Below are 24,605 nucleotides of genomic sequence, written 5' to 3'. Positions count from 1 at the left end.
TTCTATATCAATCGTGTTTGGTATCATTTCTGTAGATGCACCAACCAAATATGGTTGTCTTGCTGACATGATGTCTGAAGACAGATACTAGAGCTATGAAGGGGAGGGACTATTGGAGAGCTATGTGTTTGCATCTCATACTGACAGGGATGACATGCAGCTTGTGATTGTGGGTCATTGTAATGCCAGAACAGGAAACATAAGAGACTATTTTGGATGATAGTAAGGGACATATGCCATCTTTTCAAGATATATACTATACCACAGATGGTTTTCACATACCAAGGATATATTGAGATGATACTGTGAACAGCTGTGGAAGAGATCTCATGTTGATCTATGTTGTTCCCTCAACATTCATATAGAGTTAACAAAGTGTCATGGCCCCGCTCGGAACTTCGGAAGTCATCGATAAGGACTTTCACTTCATAGACTTTCAAATTAAACATTCGAATAAAATGACATTGACCATATCAACAGATACGTAACATATTATAACTGTTCTAAAATGAGTTTGTATTTTATGAGCACGTGTGTCTTATCCGAGCGAAAACTGATGACGCCAGGATACACTTACTTTTGACAATTCCATTTTGCAAGATTACAATAATCAGTCAATCAACGTATTATCGGTTAATCCTTTGATCAATGTATTTGCAACTCAACTGACTGTTCCTCTATTGCTGCGCTGCCACATGCATATTACATATACTAAAATATAATACATTCGCTACATCAGACCTAGATTTATAACCCAATCCTAGATTAAATAATTACCCCAGACGCGAGAAATGAAAAATGCGAACTACTGATTGCTATTTCTTCTTGCCACCCTCAGAGGCAGGTGTGATAGTTATAGAGTTATTTTGCATAGTCTTTGTCAGGTAATCTGAGTGGTTCTTGGTCTAATTATACTCTCATACTGTGTATGACAAATACACAGGTGTAGGGTTTACACCATGAAACATGCATGAAGGGAGTAGTAATTGTTTTATGCAATATGCCTGAAAAATAAGGGCTGTTGCTGTTTTGAGTATATGAACTGAACTTCATTGTTTCGAAAATATTACATAGACGTACATAACTACATAATTGTACATACACATTTACAAACACAGACAAATTTGTAAGGTTAAAGGTTTAAGTAAGCATCATCCAATCAAATGTGAAGATTGACTTTGAACGAGGTGCTCACTCACTGGTCCGCAGCACAGGGTTTTGGGGTAGTTAATGCTAACTGGCTTATGGTGATTATACCGTGTCAACTAGACGGCCAAGCATTGGAGCATTGTTTTGCTTTAAACAAATAAAGAAATGCATATATATATACTCAACAACAAAATTCCTGTTACACCAATATTTTAGTGTATTTTTCAAACAAGTAAAGTTTAGTTTTCAATATTGTAGTACATGTTTGGAATCAAGTCGCAAAAACGCAACTGCTACAGAAAAGCATGCATTCCATGCAAAAGTTAACTTTTATGCAGGCCCCATGCATTTCACTACCCAAGAATGGGTATAAAAACATGTGCGTTAACAGGATTCCATATGCATTGTTTAGCATCGTGCTGACAACAACCACTCAGAAAAACAACAAAATTACGCAATTATTCAACATTACGAAATGCCATGCCTGTCCGAAAATGAGTGTCTGCAAGCCATTTGTAAGCTTGAAGCAGGATCGAGTCAACGTGATGTTGCAAGACAATTTAACGTCCACAGATGTTTATGGCAGTCTTGGCAACAGACGAATGCAGTCAGAGACCATCCTCGAAGTGGCAGGCCACGCGTAACCAAATATCGACAAGGCAACTGGATTCAAACAACACACCAACGAAATTGATTCCAGCCAGCAACAGTGACTGCAAAGAAGCATCCCTGGCCTTCAACGAATATCTTCACAAACCGTACGTCATCGCCTCAGATGTGCAGGGATTGTCGCCAGAAAGCCTGCCAGACGTCCCATTTTGACACCTGTCAAGCACGTCTACAGTGGTGCAGACAGCATCTACGCTGGACAGACATGCAGTGGGGACAAGTTCTATTCACTGACGACTCTCGTTTTCACCTCAGCACAGCGATGGACGGATTCGAGTGTACCGACGTTACGTCAATCGTTGTGTCATGGAAGAAGATTGGTTCGGGGGCAGCAGCGTTATGGTATGGGGTGGGATTACAGCAAGACAGAGGACCTGTTTGATAGTGGTCTCAATCTCAATGGACAGCGCTACCGCGACGAGATCATCAGCCCTGTTGTTCTCCCGTTTTTGCGTTGTCATGGCCCAGGAATTACCTTTCAACATGACAACGCCCGGCCTCATATTGCTCGACTTGTTCAGGATTCTCTGGCCGGCTCGCTCCCCTGATCTCTCACCAATCGAGCACATGTGGGATGAGATGGAACAGCACCTTCGACGTCAACCACGTGTTCCACAGACACTCCAGGAACTTCGAAACATGCTCCAGCAGATATGGACAGATATCCAACAGGACTTGGTGCGACGCCTGGTCCATTCCATGAGACAAAGATGTGTTGCTTGCATCGCAACCAGAGGTGGACACACGCTATTGATTTGTAAATTGACATTTTGGCATGTTCATGTTTTTTATGAAATCACACATTTTCTGAAATCAGGATGGCAAATTAAACCATTTGAACACCCACAGGAGTCTTTTATCTGTTGCAAACTGAAATTGTTTCAGATTTGGTAAAAAACATAACTTAGCATTAAGTCTTATTCAATGTCACCGGAACTTTTGTTGTTCAGTATAGTTTTCTACTTAAGGTAGTTAGATGCATAAGCTGTATATTTTAAATGTTCTTTTTTTCAAACCACATTAGATTTGTAGTGCTGCATTTAAGTCATGAGTCGGCTAGTTGGAGATTTATTATCAAGAGGATTATGCTTTATGTGATTGTGGTAATTTCAAGGAATTAGAAGACATGGCAGGATGTACTTGCAAACACTTTTCTAGTGGTAAACTGTACATGAAAAATCTATCATGTGAGATGAGTTTCTTGCAGATTCCACTGGGCTGTATCCCATACGTGTGCAGATAGACACTTTACTGCATGCTGATAAAGTGTTGCTACTATTCCAGAGATTGTGATGGTGCTATTGTTCGTCCACTTCCAAGAGTCAAGAGGATTCTTTCTGAAGCAACCTGTCTCCCACATATTGTACAGGTACAGTATTACCTGTTTCTTGGAATTGATTATAATCCATGGTCACTTGACAAGCCTGAACTATCTTGTACAACTTGAAATTCTCTTTCTGATTAAACCCTCCTTGGAGCACTTATTGCATTTTCCAGGCTACAGAAAATCTACATGACATGTTGTAACTATTTTGTTCCTAATAAAATATTACCACACTAAAAAACAACGTTTTTTTGTGTATGATGTACGACCACCCAAACAGGGCCTCTCCCTACTTTGGCGCCAAACGCCAAGGGAAGCAACTCACACCCAATTCACTTTCCATATGTCATCCGTCAATGAAGACGTACATGAGAGAGCTCAGAAAATTTTTTCTTCTGTCAACAAATCGATTGAACGATCACAAGAGTTGAAGACATGGCTGAACAAACTGTATGTGTGGTAAATTCCCTTTTCTTTTGCAAAGGCGTAACACCTCGCATTTCCTTTAAGATTGATGTTGTAAATTCGGCGTCCATGCGTACGTGGCACGTCCATTCAAGTAATGGCCGCCGCTTGGTAGTCATCATTGTTTTTTGATACTCTAACTCATGATCGTTTATAAATACGACATGGTTGTTCATTATCATTGCAATGTAAACTACGTATTTCCTATTATAACCTGAAGTTTTAAATTAATAGGAGACCCTTAACTTCTCAATAAATTAACTCAGGCTTTCTCCGTATATCGGACGTCAGAAGCTTGTTTTTTAAATACTAGCTCCTTTATAATGTATATATATTATATCGTATATTACATTACGCCTTTGCACGGCACATTAATGTTTGTTTCTGTTATATCTCTTGCACTTATACATGAAACATACATGCACACCGGCTCAAATAAATTACGGTCTCTTACAGGCCTTCAAATTGTGTTCCGGCTGTGAGGCCAGTATCCCCACTCAGGACAATCATGACAAGTGTATTCGCTGCCTAGCGGAACTAGGTCACGATGACCAAACTTGCCCCGTCTGTCTCAGCTTCACCCCCAAGGCGTCCAAGAATCGCCATGCTGATCTTTTGCACTACAAGAGACTTCTTGAGGCAGGGGCAGACATAAGGGGTAAGTCAGTCCCCCCCCCCTTCCAAAAGTAAAGGGGGTAAGGGTAGGGGAAATAAGGGTAAAGGTCCAGCGTCTTCTTCCTCGGGGGAGCCTAAGAAGTCGGGGTTTCAGTCTAGTAGGGTTCCCGTAGAACAGTCACCTACACCTGCACCTTCTGTTAATCTGGCGGATATTTCTGCCATCTTGAGGTCGCAGATGACATCCATGTTTTCGAGGAGGTCAAGTCCCAGCTCCGCAAGGAGTTACGGGCAGGGCTTCCTGAAAATCGGGTGTCAGAAGCGGCCTCGGGGCCTTGTGGAATGCCCGGCGTCGGCCGTGGCAGGCGGCTTGGTCTTGGGGATGACTCGAGACCGGGCTTAGGCTCGGGATCGAGATCGCTCTCCAGCGGAGGGGTGGCGGGCGCCGGCCCGTTCACTTCCTCCGTGCCTGTTTCCCAGGTGGAGCCGGAAGCCTTCTCGGGGGCCGAGGCTTCGACCTGTGGTTCCACGCCCAGTGGTCAGGTGGGTTCTTCCTAACCCCCAGCACCTCGGGACCGGGATTCGGCTTCGGGCCGGGGACAGCCGGGAGATCAGAGGTCGCAGGCCTTTGAGTGTCCGCTACCGATACCGTCTACTTCCTCCCGGGTTGAGGATTCGGAGTTAACCTTCGGCTCGGAGACTAGGGATGAGGAGTCGATGGAGGAGGGAGAGGAAGGCACGGAGACCCCTGCAGGTGTTCCAACGCTTCCAGGATATGCTTCGGAGCCATGTGGTTTGTCTAGAGATGGAAAACCAAACGGCGATGACTTACATCAGGAAGCAGGGGGGAACGGTGTCTACGTCACTCCTCCAAGAGATGTGACAGTTCCTCCTGTGGTGCGATACCCACGACATCAGGGTGATACCTGTTTATCTCCCGGGGGTAGACAACGTCCGCGCGGACGCTCTGTCTCACCGGATCCTCGCTCCTCACGAGTGGAGGCTCGACCCGGGGATATTCGGAGTTATCTCCCTGTTGTACGGGTCATTCCAGGTGGATCTGTTTGCATCTGGAGCGAATTACCAGATACCAATGTTCTGCTCCTGAGTCCCCGACCCGAGGTCGGTGGCACCGGACGCCTTCCAGCTAGATTAGTTCTGTGGGCCTTCCCACCAGTTCCTCTGGTTTCCAGGATCCTGTCTCAGCTAGCCACTCAGCCTGCGCGACTACTTGTGCTACTTGCACCTCTTTGGTCGGCGCAGAGTTGGTTTCCCGTAATTCTCAGGTTTCTGGCTCAGCCTCCTGTTCTATTACCTTTACGACCGGACCTACTATCCCAGAACGGGGCCCTCCACCCGAATCCCTGGATTCAGTGGTAGGCTTGGCCACTGTCAGGAATCGCCTCCAGAAGAGTGCTATTTCTGCACGAGTTGCAGACACAATACTGGCTTCGCGGAGGGATTCGACAAACGTTCAGTATGAGGATAGATGGGCCTGCTATGCACGATTGTGTGTCGATAGGGGGGTTCCAGATCCCTTTTCTGCGGATCTAGTAGCTGTCCTGGAGTTCCTCCAGTCACGACTAGACGACGGATTGGCCGCATCGACAGTAAGGGGGTACTCCACGGCTATTGCAGCTTTTCATGTACCTATCGACGGGGCACTTCTGGGTGCGCACCCTTTAGTGCAGCGTTTTCTAGCAGGTGTGGACAGGATCCGACCGACTGTCCGGCGGATCAGCCCCCCTTGGGACTTGTCAATCATTCTTGATTGGCTGTCCTGTCCTTCCTTTCGGGATCTATCGTCTCTCTCCCTTCAGCTGTTGAGCTGGAAGGCGGCGTTCCTTGTGGCGGTGACGTCAGGTAGATGGGTAGGCGACATTCACGCAATGTCCGCCGATCCTGAGCTGACCATCTTTCACCGGGACAGAGTCAGTATTCGCCTACCGGATTCTTACCGTCCCAAGGTGGCACACGTTTCCAAGTGACGGCTCCTATCGAGCTACCTACTCTTTTACAGCCTTCCTCGTCGGGGACCTCTGCAAGACATGCTCATGTCTTGGATGTCCGCAAGATTCTTAAGGTCTATATCAGCAGAACTATGGGTATCCGTAAGGATAATCAATTATTCTGCTGTTACGGCGGTGGGAAGGCTGGCTCCCCTGCGAGCAAACAGTCTATCTCGCGGTGGATTGTCTCCACTATTTGTATGGCTTATAAACACAAAGGGAGGGACCCCCCGGAGGGGTTGAAGGCTCATTCGGTTAGAGCAGTAGCTACATCTAAAGCGTACGCCGCGGCTCTGCGCATTGAGGAGATCTGCTCAGCGGCTATTTGGAGCCGTCCGAGCACGTTCATCAAGCATTACCAACTCGACAAACTCCGCACTGGAAGGAACTCTACGTCTCTAGCCGATTGAGCCTTCGTGATGGTAAAGTTCTCAGTCATATATTATTTTGACTCAACGACGCCTGTTTTTATACTAAACTGGCCATCTATTACGTCATCTTTCAACGATCTACACTCGTTTCTAAAAGCACTCGTTCGATACTACGGGGACCCTCTAGTCTGACTTAGGGATTCTCTATAGTTTTCGAAGTCCCCGTAAAATTCACTCCTATACGGTGAAAAAAAAGGGGGGGTGTGTATTTGAGTTCTCAATATTTACTAAAGTATAATTATCAACTTTGGTTACGACCACGCCCTGTCTTCAGCCCCCGCCTCTCAACGGTGGAGCTATACGATAAGGTTGGTTTTAAAAAAAATAAAGGAACTCTCTTATTAAAACCATGTGTTATTTACGCTTGTTGCAGACGGATGCCGCTACCTAAGTAATCTTTGGGAGTCTGTCTTTATACAATAAGTGCCCCAAGGAGGATTTAATCAGAAAGAGAATTTTACAAACCTGTAGAGGTTATGAATTCTCTGATGAAATCCTCCTTGGGGCACGGCCACCCACCGCCCAACATACCGTCTGCAAGAAGACATATGGAAAGTGAATTGGGTGTGAGTTGCTTCCCATGGCATTTGGCGCCAAAGTAGGGAGAGGCCCTGTTTGGGTGGTCGTACATCATACACAAAAAAACGTTGTTTTTTAGTGTGGTAATATTTTATTAGGAACAAAATAGTTACAACATGTCATGTAGATTTTCTGTAGCCTGGAAAATGCAATAAGTGCCCCAAGGAGGATTTCATCAGAGAATTCATAACTTCTACAGGTTTGTAAAAGTTTTTGTTGTTGATCCGAATCTGTTCAAAAGGTTTTCTAGGGGCAAGTTGTAACTGCCTTCCTCCTGAGTGCAAAGAAGAGCTGCTGGTTTTGCATGAGTGTAACTAGTCTATATCATGTATATCAGCTTGCTTCTATTTTGTCTTTTTGAAATGGATGCATTTTACAGGTGCTTCCTGGTTTTTGAAGATGTTTTATTTGTATTACAGCTCCTTTTGACATTTGACCCTGTGTTGGTGGAGAAGGTGGCAACACTTCTGTTTGAGATCATGCAGGACAACCCAAACATCTCAAGACTTTACCTCACTGGTGTCTTCTTCTTCATACTCATGTATACTGGCTCAAATGTTCTGCCCATCTCTCGCTTCCTCAAGTACACACACCTCAAACAGGCTTTCAGATCCGAAGAGGTAGGTTCAAACTTGCCACATTCTGAAGGTAACAGGACTTGTTTGTTGGCTACATGACCAAATGAAAGCAGTATTTAAACCTGTAGATCTATGAAAGTAGTTTGATTTTCTAACATATATCAAAGGATTTTAACCAAATGTTATGTATGCATGGTCCCGTGTGAGAGAATGGTTTGATAAGTTTCTGAACCTCATGCTTTTGACATTTCTGACAGATAGTCACCAGCATGCCCAATTGGCAACTCCCATGTTCGCTTCTTTCACTGCTCATAAAATCAGGGCATTGTCTACCAGTCTCGCTTCTTGGAAAAAACCCAAATCGTCTTAAAGGGGCACTGATCTAACGCAATTCCCCGGACTGGTTGTTGCCTTTGTTATTGTTTTTTTCCCCGTGAGTACCCGGATGATACGCAACGCGACTGAGCGTGACCAGAGACTGGGCTACCGTCTGCAAGGACAGCTAAATAAACTTGGAGGCTGGAGGCAATATTTGTTTTACGCATTTTTGCATAAACACTGATTGGTTAACTGTGATCTATAAAGATTTCGACAAAGGGCGCATGTTAATTCATTTCTTCAGCCTAAACAAACAGACAAAAAGAACAGCAGAGCTCATCGGATGTCGTCATTTGGAAATACCCTAGATGGTTATAGTTTAATACTAAAAAAGTATTCATGCAGTGAAAGCATTTTCGGATTTCGGATTGCGTCAATAATACGATTTCTACTCCCTTGTCATCCACGTTTTCTCGTATAACCCTACACTTGTGTATTTGTCGTCATTCACTTGATGCTCAGTTAATGAATTTATTACAGGTACAATTAATGGTAGCACCACATAGATTACCTGACAAAGGTTCCCATTTGGCATTTATTGTGTCTGGGGTAATTATTCAATCTAAATCCAGGTTTGAAGTGAGGTGAAATGTGTGTTATGTAATATGCACGTGGCAGCCCAGCAAGAGATGACTGATCAGTTGATTTACTTTTTTTGTAAATCAACGGATCGTTCCTAGTCATCAAAGGATTAACAGAAAATACGTTGATTGATTAATCACTGTTATCTTGCACAGTGGATATGTCAAGAGTGAGTGTTTACATGTCTAGGTTTACTAAAACAAAGGGAATACACTCATATCATGGCGTGAAGTGCCGATGTAAAAACAACATACTTTGTTCAAAGGGTTAACTGATAATACGTTGATTGATTGATCATTGTTATCTATCACTCAATGGATTTTTTAGGAACGGTGGACGTTATGAAAATAGTTGTCACGTGGGCTTTCTCAGCCGACCCTTGAGGCTTGACACCTATGTGAAACACCTGAAACAATCCAAGTGATCAGTTGAGAAACGAACACGGGTTATAATATCCCGAAACGATATATATCTTTTAAAATATTTGATTGTTACAGAGACACGTGACATCGAATAAGTTTCTTTGTATAGCTTCAGACGAGTGGGATATTGTTCCTTTGTGTGGATATTCACGGATACATTCCTCGAACAAGGAAGCTGCCTAAAATTTATACACATAAATTTGGTAGGTTGTAATTATGGTATTTGCATTTTGTTTTCCTTCATTTGAACCGATTCGTTCTTGTTTCTCTACGTCTTGGTTGGAAATTCTTCAATGCGCGATAGACGTTGTTTCACAGGTCTTTTCCTTTGTAAGCGTGTATATATTACCGTCAATTTGTAAAATGTGATTCTCTCAGGCAATTTATAAAATGTGTAAATATTTCAGTCATTTTGACTAAAAAATCTGTCCAGATTGATTAAGATGATCAAAAGGGCCTACAAACATCACAACAGATTATTATGTAGGATTAGAAGCCAAACAATATAGAAATGTACTTTTCAACGTAATATTTTCAGTCTCTTGGTGATGACATTAAACATAAAAATGTTTGGAATTCGTTATCATAATAATACAGATGGAAATGTTTTTCAGTCACTTTGTAAAATAACTGAATATTTATACGTTTAATAAATATGTTACACATTTTGGCAGTAAAAAAATATACACACTATAAAAAAAAGCAATGCTCAGGTGAAATATTTACTTTGTGTTGCAAGTCAAAATAGTGTAAACGAAAATCGCAAAATTACCAAGCAAGTGACTTATCAAAACTTCGTCACAATTACCGATGCTACCCACAAAGATACCTACATTTCCTTATTATCTCGAAAACTGTATTTCATTTTGTTGATCAATGTGACCATACGCCCTTATTCTAACCGGTTTCCATAAAAGCGACTAATGCGCTTACGAATGGCGCAGCAGAGGTCGCGAACTAGTCTAGATTTCTGCTATACATCCGGGTACTCACTGGGAAAAAAAAATAACAAAGGCAACAACCAGTCCCTGGGGATTGCGTTAGATCAGTGCCCCTTTAAGTTGCTAGTGACACTCCCACAATAAGTTTCAAGCAGCCACAGTGTGGGAAGGTAGGTTAACCTTTTGAACCATATTGTCTACTAGGTGTAGGAGAGGTCATAGGCTCGCCCCATGGCAAGGAAGTTAACTGACTATAAATGTCCATTTTTCACATTTGCTGAAATTATGGAGTTATATTTTGGCTGGACTAGTGAGTCTATGTATAGTACAATCAAAATCACATAACGAAATCGACATTCAGTTAAAAAAAACCTTGGTGACTGCTGAGAAGATTTTGGTTGATTGCAGGATTGCAAAATTCATGCGTATTGACAAGTACTTTCCAAATCATTGCATGTTTTCAATTAAAGACCAATTTTATAACAATAAAGATCTTGATTATTGATCAGATTGTTTTGACTGGATGCCGCCATTTTGTTTGAAGCAAATGCTATTGATATGAGAGGTAGAACCTGATTGGTCAATAGGAAGGACATAGAAGGGACATAACTCATAGTAGCCATTAGTTTCACTACAATCAAGCCAATAAATTCCATTCCAGTTTAGCAAGGCCACTGGAGTTAATGTCATAACTTGTAATGACGTCTTCAGAACCAGAAGTAATATGTCATGGGCGTTACGGTCTGGTAGGTCATGTGGGTCCAAAGCCGCCAAGGATTGATTGATGATGTCACAGTTGAGGAAATGGATGTGATATCATGGTAATTTAATTGACATATTTACATATGTCCTTGGCATTATTCCGAAAACGAGCCTTTTGAGGAGATCTTCAGAACAATGTGCAGCTAATGTTGGTCAAAACAACTAGAATTGTTTTGTTTGGAAGAATTAGGTTCCCTATAAATACTAGATTTAAGGGAAAAGACCCAATTTGGATTGGAATCATGGTGTTTGGGTTATTTTTCTTTTTAAATTCAGCAGACTGTCAGTAGACTATGTTTTTGAAATACGCCTGTACATGTCACCGAGTAACATGGAACTCAAGATTGGCCAAGTTGTTGGTTATAATAATAAAATTGTAATTGCTACCAACAAACAAACACTTGATATCAATACAGATCTTAACACTGCATTAATAACGCAAGCAAACACAAGCAAAACAGGAATAGTCAAGCCACAGTCATTGACTGTAATTAAACCAAACACAGAAGTACTTGAACAACAGCCACATATTGTAACTCAAAATCAACCACATATCGATGAAAAAACAGGCGCTTAGGTGGAGTCACAGCGGGATAAATAGTCTTTAGCGTCTACATACAACAGCCCCGCAATACCTGTGAAACTGAACGTACTGGCCGACAGCCTCTCACGTCGGGGGAGAATAGTGGCAACAGAATGGACATTACATCTACAGATTTTCATCTGGATAACCAAGATATGGGACGTGCCACACATAGATCTATTTGCGACCTGTCAGAACAACCAACTCACAGTTTATGTCAGTTCAGTTCCCAACCCAAGAGCTCACCAGATCGACGCTCTGTCGATGGATTGGACGAATCTATTCGGCTATGCATTCCCACAATGGTCTCTCCTAGACAAAGTCATCCACAAGGTGTAGGAGACGGATTGCGTAATAATACTGGCAGCCCCAGTATGGCCCAGCAGGGCATGGTTCCCCAGACTATTAAAGCTTCTAATGGAGGAACCCATACAGTTACCACTTCATCGAGATCTGCTACGACAGCCCAGGTCCAGCATATTCCATGCAAAATCTGCCCAGCCTACATGAAACCGCCTGGAAGTTATCGCTCAAAAGATGCAAACATCCGGTTACTCTGAGCTTGCCTCGGAATCTGTGGCAATATCGTGGCGACCATCATCCTCCCTTTTATATGACAACAGATAGGACACGTTTGTCCAGTGGAGAAGGTGACTAGGGATTATTGATAATGCTGCATCAATCCCTATGATAGGGATTGATTCCTTCTTCATCTACGTCAAGACAATAAATTCAGACACGTGACGATAGAAGGTTACAGATCAGCCCTTCATTCTGTACTTCAACATGATGGATTAACTATCGAAAACCATCCCACTCTCAACAGATTAATGAAATCCTTTCTACTAGAAAATATTAGGACCCCTCGTATCTTCCCCAAGTAGAATCTATTTGTGGTATTATCAGCACTTATTTTTTTCCGGAAGTTGATAAACTGGAAGTGACGTCAATCTAATTATCGGAGATAAATGATGAGTTAGAATAGAACTAAAGACATCATTTCATGATTATCAGCAAATAATGAGGTACTTCAGGTGAAGGTATCTCATATAGACTGATATCATCATAATACCCGATTTCATGTTCTCTAAGAGAGATTCTAGAGTAATTACCTCCTGAGAGGGTTTGGATCCGGTAATATACAAGAACTCATACAACAGTATTGTATTGCTGTCAACTACACAGGGAGTTACTTGAGGCAGATCCCGCCTTATCCCTCTGGTATATTCTGGCTATGATGTAATAGAGGTAGAGGATTCACAGGAATTATCAAACAATAGTTATCATTGTCAATAATTCTAAGAATACTACCTCTATAACTTCAGGAAGTACTTCCACCCACCTCCCCAATTCATCTACCACCACTGGTTAGATGTTTTTTGAAAGAAGTGCTGTTTTTCCCACCTTTATGCACAGTTGGTCGGTTGGTTTGTTGTTTAACGCCTCACTCAGCAATATTCCAGCTATATGACAGCTGTCTGTAAATAATCGAGTCTGGACCAGACAATCCAGTGATTGATATCATGAGCATCGATCGAATTTGGATTGATGACATGCTTCAACCAAGTCAGCGAGCCAGACCACCTGATCCCGTAAGATCACCTCTTACGACAAGCCTGATTTGCTGTAGACCTATTTTACCCCGGATCTTCACGGGTCACTGGTGAGCTAGATGTGCCATTAGGGGAACAACTAGTTGTGTGTAGTTGACAGTGAAGAGGACTTCTGTTGAAAAAATGAAGATTTAGTTACAGTGTGTCTGTAGCCAAAATACAGGATTTATGGCTATGATGTAATAGAGGTAGTATTCTTAGAATTATTAACAATGAAAACTTTTGTATATCTTGAGAGCCACGTAGTCGCAATATTCCTTTACTATCTATTGTAAACTTAGAATAGTCATGTCCAATAGGAGTAACATATTTCTTATCTTCTTTTAAGGCATCATAATAATCATTAACAGTTAATTTGTAAAAGTTCCTCATTAAGATTTATTCTTTGTCAAATAAAGCTGGTGTCATCAGTCTCTCCTTCATTTGTAGTAATATCTGTTAGGTTATCAGATTAATATCATCCATTTTTATGTTAAACATGAGAAAACATAATTCTAATATAACATTGTATTCACAATGTGCGCAAGTTAAATCCACAATGTAGTCTTTGGGATCCATTAGGACACCAAGCAATTCGCCAGTCTGTAACTATAACTAGTAACCCGAGTATCAGACACTTCTGGTTCGCTTTCCAAATCTCAGCGCTCATGATGTGTTAGTTCCAGGAACTGCCCGAGTATCATTTGCAATTAGTTTGACTTCTGATGATGTTAACAGGGAGCATCTTCAGAACATAGGTCGTGCAATTATAAAGAAAATCAAGATTAAATTTTTTTGTAATAAGGTCTTGAGTATTGACAACAGCGATGTATACTTTGGTTACGTGGATCTCTGGAGAACAGCAAAAGAAAGGGAAAACTTACTTTTTCAAGGTGTTGACACAAGCACTAATCGGAATTCTACCAGACTGCTTGAAGGTTCTGCTAGTGGTGATAGTGGCTTAGAAGAAAAGGCTATAGGCGATGCATTTGGTAACCAATTGTACAGTCCACTTGACTTTGAATTACTTGTCACATGCCCTTCCATCAAGCATCTCTAGGTGATAGATTAGACTATGAATTCATTTTTAATGACTACAATGCAGTAATCAAAGCCACTGGTGACCAAAAAACTATTACATTGATAATATGGAGAATGATATGGTAACAGATCACGAATTAGTGTGACAAATTCGTAACCAGTATACTGGAAAATTCTTCTGAATCCTCTACCTCTATTGCATCTTTGCCATAAATCCTGTATTTTGGCTTCAGTCACACAAACTAAATTTTAATTTTTTCTTCAGTTGTCCTCTTCACTGTCAACTACACACAATTAGTTGTTCTTGATTGTAACATAAAAGTAGGTATGTTCTCTGATCTGATTGGTTAAAAATTGTTGTCGAATGAGCATAACATCGCTGAATTTTTGGGGTCTCATCACCGTGTATGTATACATTAATTAATGGAACTATTTTTGAAATCATCAACATGGAGGAACAGATGGAAATTTACCCTGACTTCCACATCGGAGATTTCGATGAAATATTGAGTGATTGGGACGACGAGACATTTTCTGAGATAATTCAAGAATTTGAAGGTAAATGAAATTTACCTATTTTCATTAATTACCCAATCATAATCATAAATGATGTAATTTTCTTGGGCTTGGCCAAAGGGAAAATAAAATCAAATCATTTTTTAACAGAGTAAAAACATTTATTGCAATTCTATTATAGTTATGACTTTCATACACCCACATAATTTTGTTATTATTATCACTCACAACAGCTGTTGAAGCTGAAAACCGTTCTGAGATGGCCCCTGAACTAGGAAATACAGCCAGTGTTTCCGTAGAGCCAAAAGTTCAAGTGTCCAGTGACCGCTTCGCGTCCCTTGATGCAAATGCAGTACAGGACATCGTGGATGGGAACCTCTCCAAATCTACTGGGCGTAATACCTCCTGGGGAGTTAAAATATTTCGACGTAAGCCATTGAAACATAAAAGAATACATAAACTAATACCTAAAATTCCTACGCAGATTCGATCAACATCAGCGAGAGTTACCTCCCTTACACCATTGCCATGATAGCAATGTAAAGCGTGACCAATGTGTCATCGCAAAAATTGGCAATAATATAACGAGATTGACCAAAATCTTAACGTAAATTAAATATTTCGTTTTGTAAGAATTGAGATATGTTATGCTAAATGGATATACGGAAATTTCATTTAAACATGTCGCCGTAATAGGACTAATAACAAATTACTCCCACTTACTGTCACATTTGTACCCTGAACAAGGCAATCTTTTTCACTTCTAGAATGGCTTGGTTTCCAAGGTTTTGAACCTAAGTTCAAAGAGCTTCCTGCTTCTCAACTGAATGAGAGACTGAGGTTCTTTTATGCCGAAGTCAGAAATGCTGAGGGAGATCTTTACTGAAAATCGAGTTTTGTTGGGTTGCGTGCTGCCATACACAGGCACATCACGGGACCGCCATTTGAGCGCAGCATAAACATTATCCAAGACCGGGAATTTCACATTGCAAACAATGTTTTTCTGTCCATGATAAAAAAACTTAAGCGCGATGGCCTTGACCAGACAACACATCATGCTGCTATCCCCGAGAATGATTTAATAAAAATTCGTGAACATTTGGATATGGAAACTCCTTCTGGCTTGCTTCGTAAAGTGTGGTTCTACCTTACACTCGGTTTCGCTCGTCGTGGTAAAGAAAACCAAAGGGAATTAACTGCATGTTCCTTTCGTGTATCCACCGATGAACAGGGGTTTGAGTTCATTGAAATGACACACTCCGAAGTCACAAAAAATCACAGGGGGGACCTCAAAGACTCAAATGGGCCCAACAAACGCATTTATGCAACATCGGACCAATTCTGTCCTGTACTTTCATTAAAAAAATACATGTCTCTCCTCAATCCCAACAATGGTGCTTTTTACCAGGCTCCCAAGAGACGAGTCCACGTCGACGACACCGAATGGTACACCACGAGGCCAGTTGGTGTAAATGTCATTGGCAACATGATGAAAGAAATTTCTACCAACGCTGGTCTCAAAGTGTATACAAACCATTGTCTTCGGGCAACTGCTGTTACTTTGCTGTCAAATGCAGGCATTGAAAATCGCGAGATTTGCAAAATTACCGGCCACAAAACCGATTGACTCGAGCTCGGCTCAAAAACGACATTATTCGAACATTCTTCAGGGACAGCAGCAGCTCGCTAACGTACGTAATTTGGTACCTGTCCAAGATACAAAAATCCTGCCACTGTCCACTGCTCCCGTGAATAACTTCCAGGTTAATTCTTCTGCTTATTCCCATGGTCTCTTTCACATATGTAATTCCACTGTGACAGTAAACAACTTTTTCCATCCCAGCTAAGCTGCATATCTAAAATCTCGCACATGTTTGACCTCTCTTGTCACTACTTCAGCGAGTTGACACTTTCTTGTATAGGGGCCAAACAGTATGTACGGCTTTTCTAATTTTGATTATTTGTATTTTATAGATACGCATAACTACAAATTACAAGTAAGATGAGGAACTGTGATAAAGAATTGAATTTGTGATATTTCCTGTTGTTTGTTTATTTTCTGAGAAATGGGCTTGAACATGTGGACTCCTTTCGTAAAATGAACCATCATTATTGGAGTACCTCGAAACCGTTGATCGGTTTCGCGGCACCCCATATCATGCATCCTTTCGAAGGTGAGCATGAGGAGACGTATTGCTAATGACAGTTTTGTTGTGTCATGCGCTCAGTAAATTAGTTCCTCCTTAATATCGATTTAATTAACGTTCATGTTACAATGTCAATAAACATTTCGTTTTGTAAGATTTGCGTGATGTTATGCTGAATGGATGTACGGAAATTTTTCATTTGAACACTCTGCCTTACGGCGTCGTGTTTAAATGAAATTCCCGTACATCCATTCAGCATAACATCACACAAATCTTACAAAACGAAAAATTTATCTCCTACATAGCACTACAGCAACCCTAGCTATGATGTGTGCAATGGCGGGAAACCTCAAGTCTTTCCTGTGTGTGCTAGAGTCAACGCCTATTGTTATAGTTATAACGATCTAGCACTTGGTTGTAGTCACATTTATCTTAGATTGTTCTATAGTTTTCTTAAAACAGATAAATTAAGTCATATTAAGAGCTACTAATTGTAGTGACGATCATACTCGCATAAGTATTGCTGGTGTGAGGTGTTTGAGAGATCGTCATGGAGTCTCTCCCTCCTCCTGCTTGTAAGAAGTGTGGCCATTTTATGATCACGGGAGATTCTCACAGCAACTGCTGGAATTTCAGAGAGGCCAATTGCACTGAAGAGGCAAGATGTGATCAGTTCTCTACTCTGTCTAAGAAGGCCTTCAACAAACTAGCAGAAGCCTTGACTAAAGCTAGAAGAAGAGAAGCTGCTAAGAAGAAGGTAGACGTGATTGCGGCTATTGACACAGACCTAGCCTCTGACCCTGTCTCAGCGTCTCTACCTACTACTCCGTTGAATGAATCTACTTCTGCGTACTCTATGAACATGTTGGAACAGCTCTTCAACCAGCAGAAGAAGATGATTGAGTCGCTGTTTGAGTCCCGCTCCTCGGCTGTGTCTCATGAGATGTAGATACTTAGGAAGAAGCAGACAGTATTGGCTAAGAAGAGTCCTCCGGCAAAGAGGCAGCATTGGGGACAGCCATCTGTTCAGACCACAGTCGCGGCTGTACGGCCAACCCCAGATGACCATACAGACCACCCGGGTAGAAGCTCCCAAGCTTTACCCTCCTGTGAGACATGGGCATCTAGATCTCCGCTTGGGTCCTGTCAGGGTACTGCAAGACCATCTTCCTCATCTAAGACACCGTATGGTCTAACGATTTGATGGAGGACCGTCATTCCGTTATACATGGGCAGTCATCACAAGCTGCACGGACCTTACTGGACACCAGCGGATGATGAACCACACGGGGAACACGTTGAGTGTATGGATTATGATGAACATCCACCCCTCCCGCGCTGTTACCCACGGTCATTCTGAGGCGGAATTGGACATATATGAGGAGGTTAATCACTCTGACGATTCACCCCAGCGGGATTATACAGATTGATACAGCTTTGTGGAACTCATTGAAGAGTTATATCATCTTATGCCTGTACTCCAACCTCCAATGACAGAAAATTCACCACATAAGATGCCAGAATAAGGAGGATGTCATGCTCCTACATCATCTCAACATATCCACCAGACATTGCCATGGCTGAGTTATGCAGGCAAGCTGGTACATCAGGCTTCTGAAAGTCTACTCAAGCTCAGACATGATGACCAGCTAACCTTACCTCCATTGAAGCGGAACTTGTATCAAACCCATGATTCTCCACCATCAAGTTTTGGACGAGGACTTTATGAAGCTAGTACGCAAACCTAATACTAAGGTCACGTTACCTGCTTCCCGGATTAAAGACCTGTCTATGGCGTCCAGACATTCAATGGACATTAGCGCATATATCAACTGATTTGTCGCCGGTATCAGTCATATCATTCCACCGTTGCAGACATCATAGACATCAGGAAGACTTACTCTCCACCCGAGTCTGCATATCTTCACAGCTACTCTGGGTTCAGCGTCAACAACTACTAGCACAGATTCGTTCAAGAGCTGTTTCCAACCAAACGAAAAGGTTGATAATGTCACAACCGATATCTGCTCCCAAGATGTTCAACGGCAAATTGGGACGTGTCATAGACGAAGTCAGACAAGACACAACTGAACGATTCCAGGTGTCGATTATCAACCTAGCTGTCAAGGCACATGGATCTTCCTTTACCCTGAAGTGTTCCTGGGATCAGAAAGACTCATCGTATAAACAGCCACCTAAGAAGAAGTTTGCCCCTCTGGGAAGGATTCGTTCCAACTGAGTCAGGGATACGACAAACAACAGTCTTCTCAGGATTTGTTTCGTCAGCCTGACTACAAGAAACAAGGATCTTATTGCTGGTGCAAGTCTGGGGGCAGAGGTGAATGCAGGTTCTGACTTGCTTGCCACCCATTCCGCCATTATAGACCCTTTTGACATGGATTTGTCTATGGACTGCGATTTACACCTACCATCTTTCAACATAATATTGACTCGTAGGCCAGTGGGAGGATGTCTTCTGTCATACGCTGAAAATTGGAAGCAGATTATGCCCGTCCACTGTCTCCTAGACGTTGTGGCTCATGAATAGAAACTGCATTTCAAGAGGCATCCCATCCTGGCATCTTGGGCTGTCGGCCGCAGATTTTGTCTAGTCGGACCCAAGGTAGTGGCAGCAGATCTGGCCGTCAGGAAATTGCTAAAGAAGCGAGCCATTCGGAAACTATCAGAGATCAACAAGACCAAAAGTTTTTACGCTCCGGCTCTCTGGTATTCTTAGTTCCGAAGAAGAATTCGCTTGACATGAGGATGATAATAGACTTAAAGATCCTCAACAAAACATTCCAAAGTTCAAGATGGATTCCGTACAGAAGTTGCGATCAACTTTGAGGACAGGACATCAGCCTCGACCTGCAATCAATGGTCGACGCTACAAGTTCCAGGTCTTACCATTCAGGATATCAATAGCCCCTTGGCTGTTTACCAGGATTACAGCGCCTGTCATCAGGTTTGCCCATCTCCGAATACTTGGGTACCTGGAGGATTTCCTCGCAGCAGACCAAGAAGATGCTCAGTTACACCAGCTTATGACCCACCTAGACTTACTAGTCAATCCCTCCAAGTCCAAGACCACTCCGGTTCAAGACATCGTACACATCGGAGCGTGTTTCTAACACCACAAGTGATATCTATGTCCACCAGAAGATCGATTCGTCAAGACTATTACGATGATTCAATCCCTATCTAGTCAACCCAGCAGGTCCCTAAGGTGGTGGATGTCTCTTCTAGGCAACCTAATGTCTCTACAGGATATGACCTTCAGAGGAAGGTTGATGTCATGTCCTCTACAGATATGGATCAACTCACTACGATCCCACATTCTAGAGTATAAGACTCAATCACCAACCAACACTACCAGCGTCCAGAGAAGCGATGCCACCAGCGCTCCAGAAAAGCAATGCTACCAGCGCTCCAGAGAAGCGTTTCCACGGCTTCTTCGGCACCAATGCTGCCTTGGTATCTCAGCTTCAGCCTCTCCGGCACATCTATCCTTTACTCTACTTCACCATCAGCTACTTTGGCTTCCACAGCTCCAATGGCGCCATCGGGAATTGCTTCACCAGTGCCACTGGCATCTCCTTCTATTACTGAATCTCATCAGTCAAGATAGTCAAGATGGAACAGCAAGGAGAAACCATATCATTTTGGTCGCCACCACTCCTGTAGCTGCTCCCCTGTCCGTCGTCGGGATCGTGACTATCATTCAACTTCCTGAAAGTAATCTTTTCAAACCAGTAGACATTTAGTTTTATTCAACATGCCGACTGGTTGTCATGACGAGGTTTTGTTTTGCGACGTTCTTCTTAACCCCCATCGTTTAAAGCACCATGCTTTAGGAGAGATGACCTGCAGGTTCACTTCTTGGAAGTTCCTGAAGGAGCTCACATGTTCATTGAAGATGTTTCTTCACAGCCTCCTACACCACTTGGCCGAAACATGCTCGGTTTCAATCGAATACGTAACCCTGGCCTCGTGGTGAGGGTGTGGTAATGATTCCTGGCCTGTCCTGTCTCATCAGTAATCAGTTCTCTCAAAATGGGTTCACATGGCTCCTGGTGGACAGCATCTGTATCAGAGAACTTCAGTTCACGCTCATTTAGCCTGTTTGACCCAATCGTCATAAGCTACCGGGCACCCACTTTTCGGGATAATCGTTGACTGGTCATTTCGCACCTCATTTCCGGCTACAATGCGTTTTTTCGGCTACAGGGTGATTTACATGTAACATGTCAAGCTTAAGTACTCTGACTGTAAACAGTAAACAGCTTAATTAGGTCAACTGACCTATTGGGAGCAGTGCAATGTATTTCTACAGATTGGTTTGTACGCTAACTTGAAGGCATGGTGCAAACACTCAATCAGATGCCTGTAGTAGTGCATCCATGTGCAGATGATGGAAACCGTAGACCTCTGCTACCAACACGACAGTCGCGAGGCACCACATTTCTTCACCCCCTCGCTATTAGAACGGGAGTGCTTTCAAGGGATAGAAAAGATCGTCTTACTTCATACGGTATGATCGTTCAGACTATGTCATTTTTATATCTTCAGCCTTGGCTTCCAGAAACAGCATTGATTTTCTAATTCTTCCCACGACCATTCCATCCCTCTGCATTCCCTGGGGAGGTTTATCTACATACGCTTTTCTGCCTCCAGCTCTCCTTCTCAGGGTTCTTTATATGTTCCAGGCCCTCGATCACTGTTTTTGGTCGTGCCCTGGTAGCCATGGAAGAACTGGTTTGTTGTCCTTTGAGCCCTTGCAACCCCCTAGACCTTCCAGTGTGGCTCAACCTCCTGTTACACCATCACAGCAGATTGCCACACCCGAACCCCGCCTGGTTCCTTATGCACACCTGACGCTTCTGCCGAAAGCCCTATTAGCCACGGGCTACTCGGCTTGAACTGCCAAGTTTTTTGCTTTAGCCGTTCGACAAAGGCTTCTTCTTCCATGCCCTCTGCTCAGACAAATGCCAGGATCCGTTGACAGCGTCATCACAGTTTCTGTCTGAGTTTCTCCTTTATTTGTGCATCACCTTGTTGAAAGGCTCTACCATCTTAATGTATTTGGTCACTATTAACTCTGTGCTTTTCAAGTTCACCGCCTGCGTGAGATCTGTATGTGGTTTTACTGGCTCTTCAGACAGCTGCCTTCGAACCACTCGTCTTCCTTCTATGACCTTACGAAGATGATGGTGTTCCCACTGGCTCTGACTCCCACTGCATGGGTCAGTGAGCTTCATGCCCCCAAGGTGTCTGGTTCGAACGCAGTACTCATGCCTTGTGTATCTTTGGCTGTGCTGGGACTTGATAGCCAAGAATCAACTCCCAGGACATCCTGATAGATCATTCGCCGATGATGAGGTGGAGCTTTTATTAGGCTGTAACAACCCACACGAGATCAGGACGGTCGCATCTACCATGGCTGTTCACAGTAACTGCTCCATCAAGTCGATCATGGAAGGCTGTTATTGGCGATCTGACACCGACTTCGCCAGCCATTACCTCCTTGATGTAGTCTTGGAAGATGTCGCCGGCGTTCACAGTTTTGGTCACCTGGTTGTAGCCCAACAGGTCACCAATCCCTGATGCCACTGATACTGCGATACCCTGAGCGGGGCCTGTCAACCTCTCTGGTGTTTAACACCCAGACTAGAGGGCTCTACCACATTCGCTCTTAGGTCAGTTCTGGTTTTTGGCTACCCGCCTCATTCTATTTCTTGTCACCTATTCAGGTTTTCCTTTTTGCATCTTCTCTCATTTCCAAAACGACGTGGTCTACATTGTTATTCTCAAATGAGAAAAGCTGAATTGATATCCTTGCTCGGTTTGGACTGCAACAAACCCCCGACTGTCAGAGAACTCAAAGTTCAGGTGAGAAATCGCTGGCTGAGAGGTTATTCTCGAATGACAAAAGCTGAATTGATTGCTTTACTCAATGAACCAGTTATTAAAAATGAAGAGTTAAGATTTTGTACACACAGATCATGCCGTTGGTAAATATGTACGATGTTGGAAGATGTATATTAATTCCAACATGGCTGTTAATGATGTTAAACCCATTGTTTCGAGCAAAATTAATGAGGAGTTAAATGATTTAAATGGTATAAAATACCAGCTAACAGTTAAAAATGTCATTGAGTAAAAATAACACAGATGATAGCGTTGAATATACTGAAGAATATAAGAAGAAAAAAGCCATAATTCACGTTACAAATAATGATGATAACTGGGCATAGAGATCTGCCTTGTTTCCTGCAGATTCTTAAAAACGTCCAGATAGGCCTTCGATGGACTCAGCTTTGAAGGTATAGGTGCCCCTACACCAGTCTGGCAAATCAATAAGGTAGAAAAGCAAAATAATTTTGTCCCCAGAGACAATATTCCCAGAATTAATTTATTTCTGGTTGAAAAATATGGTAAATATCATTATACATGGATAAAGAGTTAAAGCGGGCTATCATACGATCAAACCATCCATAAGGAAAAGAAATATTTCTGCGAAAGATGCCTGCATGGATACAGCAGTAGTATAGGTAATGATGGTTCTGCCGCAACCCCACTGGAGCCGGATTTATATACCTATACGCCACTACAGGGGGAATTTTTTATGTCAAAATGATTATGCGATTCAACGATAGTCATGAGTCATATTAAAAGAAACATCAATATTAATTAATAATGAATAAAATTTACTATAGCCCACGAGGATATTGGAAAGGTGTAGGAGCAATAAAAAAATTAGCCACCGCGGCTAATGTATCTAAAGATGTGGCCAAGGATTGGTTAAAGAAACAAGCGATGTGGCAAATATATTTACCGGCACCGCGTTATATACCGAGGAAGAAGTTTGATATTTTTACAACGAATGAAGTTCATCAGGCTGACCTCTTGTTTCTTCCCCACGATAAGGTAAGACGCAAAACGTATAAATACGCTTTAACAGTAGTGGATGTGGCTAGTCGATACAAAGAGGCTGAGCCATTAACCTCGAAAGATTCAACAGAAGTAGCTAATGCACTGAGCCGCATATATAAACGCGGACCACTAAAATGGCCTAAGCTATTTCAAGTAGATCCCGGTCGCGAGTTTATGGGATCAATAACTAAACTGTTAACAAAGCACAATGTCGAAATCAGGCGTGGTGAAAGAGAGGCCCACCGTAGTCAAGCTATCGTTGAAAGATTTAACCGGACATTAGCGGAACGTTTGTTTGGTTATCAGTATGGGATCGAAATGAAATCGGAACGATTGAGATCAACTGAATGGGTGACACGATTATCAGCTGTTGTATCAGCGCTGAATAATGAAGTACCGAGATTAATCGGGAAGAAACCATCCCATGCTATTAAAATGAAATCCGTGACTTCCGAATCTTCAGCACCGAGGAGAGGCAAAGAACGAAAACTTCCGGATAGAGTAAGGGTAAGATATTTATACCAGTCTGGTGAACTCGAAGGGGGCCTATGTCGCGCAACTGATCTTTTGGTCTCGAAAGATATATAACATTAGTCGATTGGTTACGAAAGAAGAAGAGCCTATTCTTTATTATCTTAAAGATGGACCGGGCAGGGCATTTGTACGAGAAGAGTTGTTCATAGTTCCCGACTGTACGGTATTACCGCCCTATATAACCATAAGCATAGATAGTTACACCATCATTATCAATCCATCTCTTTGTATCTAAGGGGGATAATGATGTCTTGTTCATTCTTAATCCATATATCCTATGATTGTAACTTCTTAAAGAGTTCATCTCGTGTTTGAACGTTCTACCGTTGAATAATGCTTCTTTATACTGTTCGTG

General features: G+C 42.5%; 1 protein-coding gene and 1 long non-coding RNA gene across 2 annotated transcripts in view; one reads left to right on the top strand and one right to left on the bottom strand.

Annotated features, from left to right (window-relative positions):
* The window catches only part of LOC124150126 (dnaJ homolog subfamily C member 13-like), a 592,425-nt gene that overhangs the window by 224,758 nt on the left and 343,062 nt on the right, over positions 1 to 24,605 (top strand). The window contains exons 31-32 of the mRNA XM_046522050.2: positions 3,103 to 3,187; positions 7,661 to 7,861. Coding sequence (XP_046378006.2) covers positions 3,103 to 3,187; positions 7,661 to 7,861 — 286 coding nt within the window. The remainder of the gene's footprint in view (positions 1 to 3,102; positions 3,188 to 7,660; positions 7,862 to 24,605) is intronic.
* On the bottom strand, positions 14,863 to 15,395 carry LOC125372484. Its single transcript, XR_007218150.1, has 2 exons — positions 15,360 to 15,395; positions 14,863 to 15,041 (listed from the first exon to the last, which is right to left on the bottom strand). It is a non-coding gene; the product is annotated as an uncharacterized LOC125372484 (long non-coding RNA).

Source organism: Haliotis rufescens, unplaced genomic scaffold (genome assembly GCF_023055435.1).
Source record: "Haliotis rufescens isolate VD_foot unplaced genomic scaffold, xgHalRufe1.0.p SCAF_4, whole genome shotgun sequence".
In the NCBI taxonomy this organism is placed as follows: domain Eukaryota; kingdom Metazoa; phylum Mollusca; class Gastropoda; order Lepetellida; family Haliotidae; genus Haliotis; species Haliotis rufescens.
Note: the sequence above shows the minus strand (reverse complement) of the source record. Positions and strands in the feature narration are given on the sequence as shown.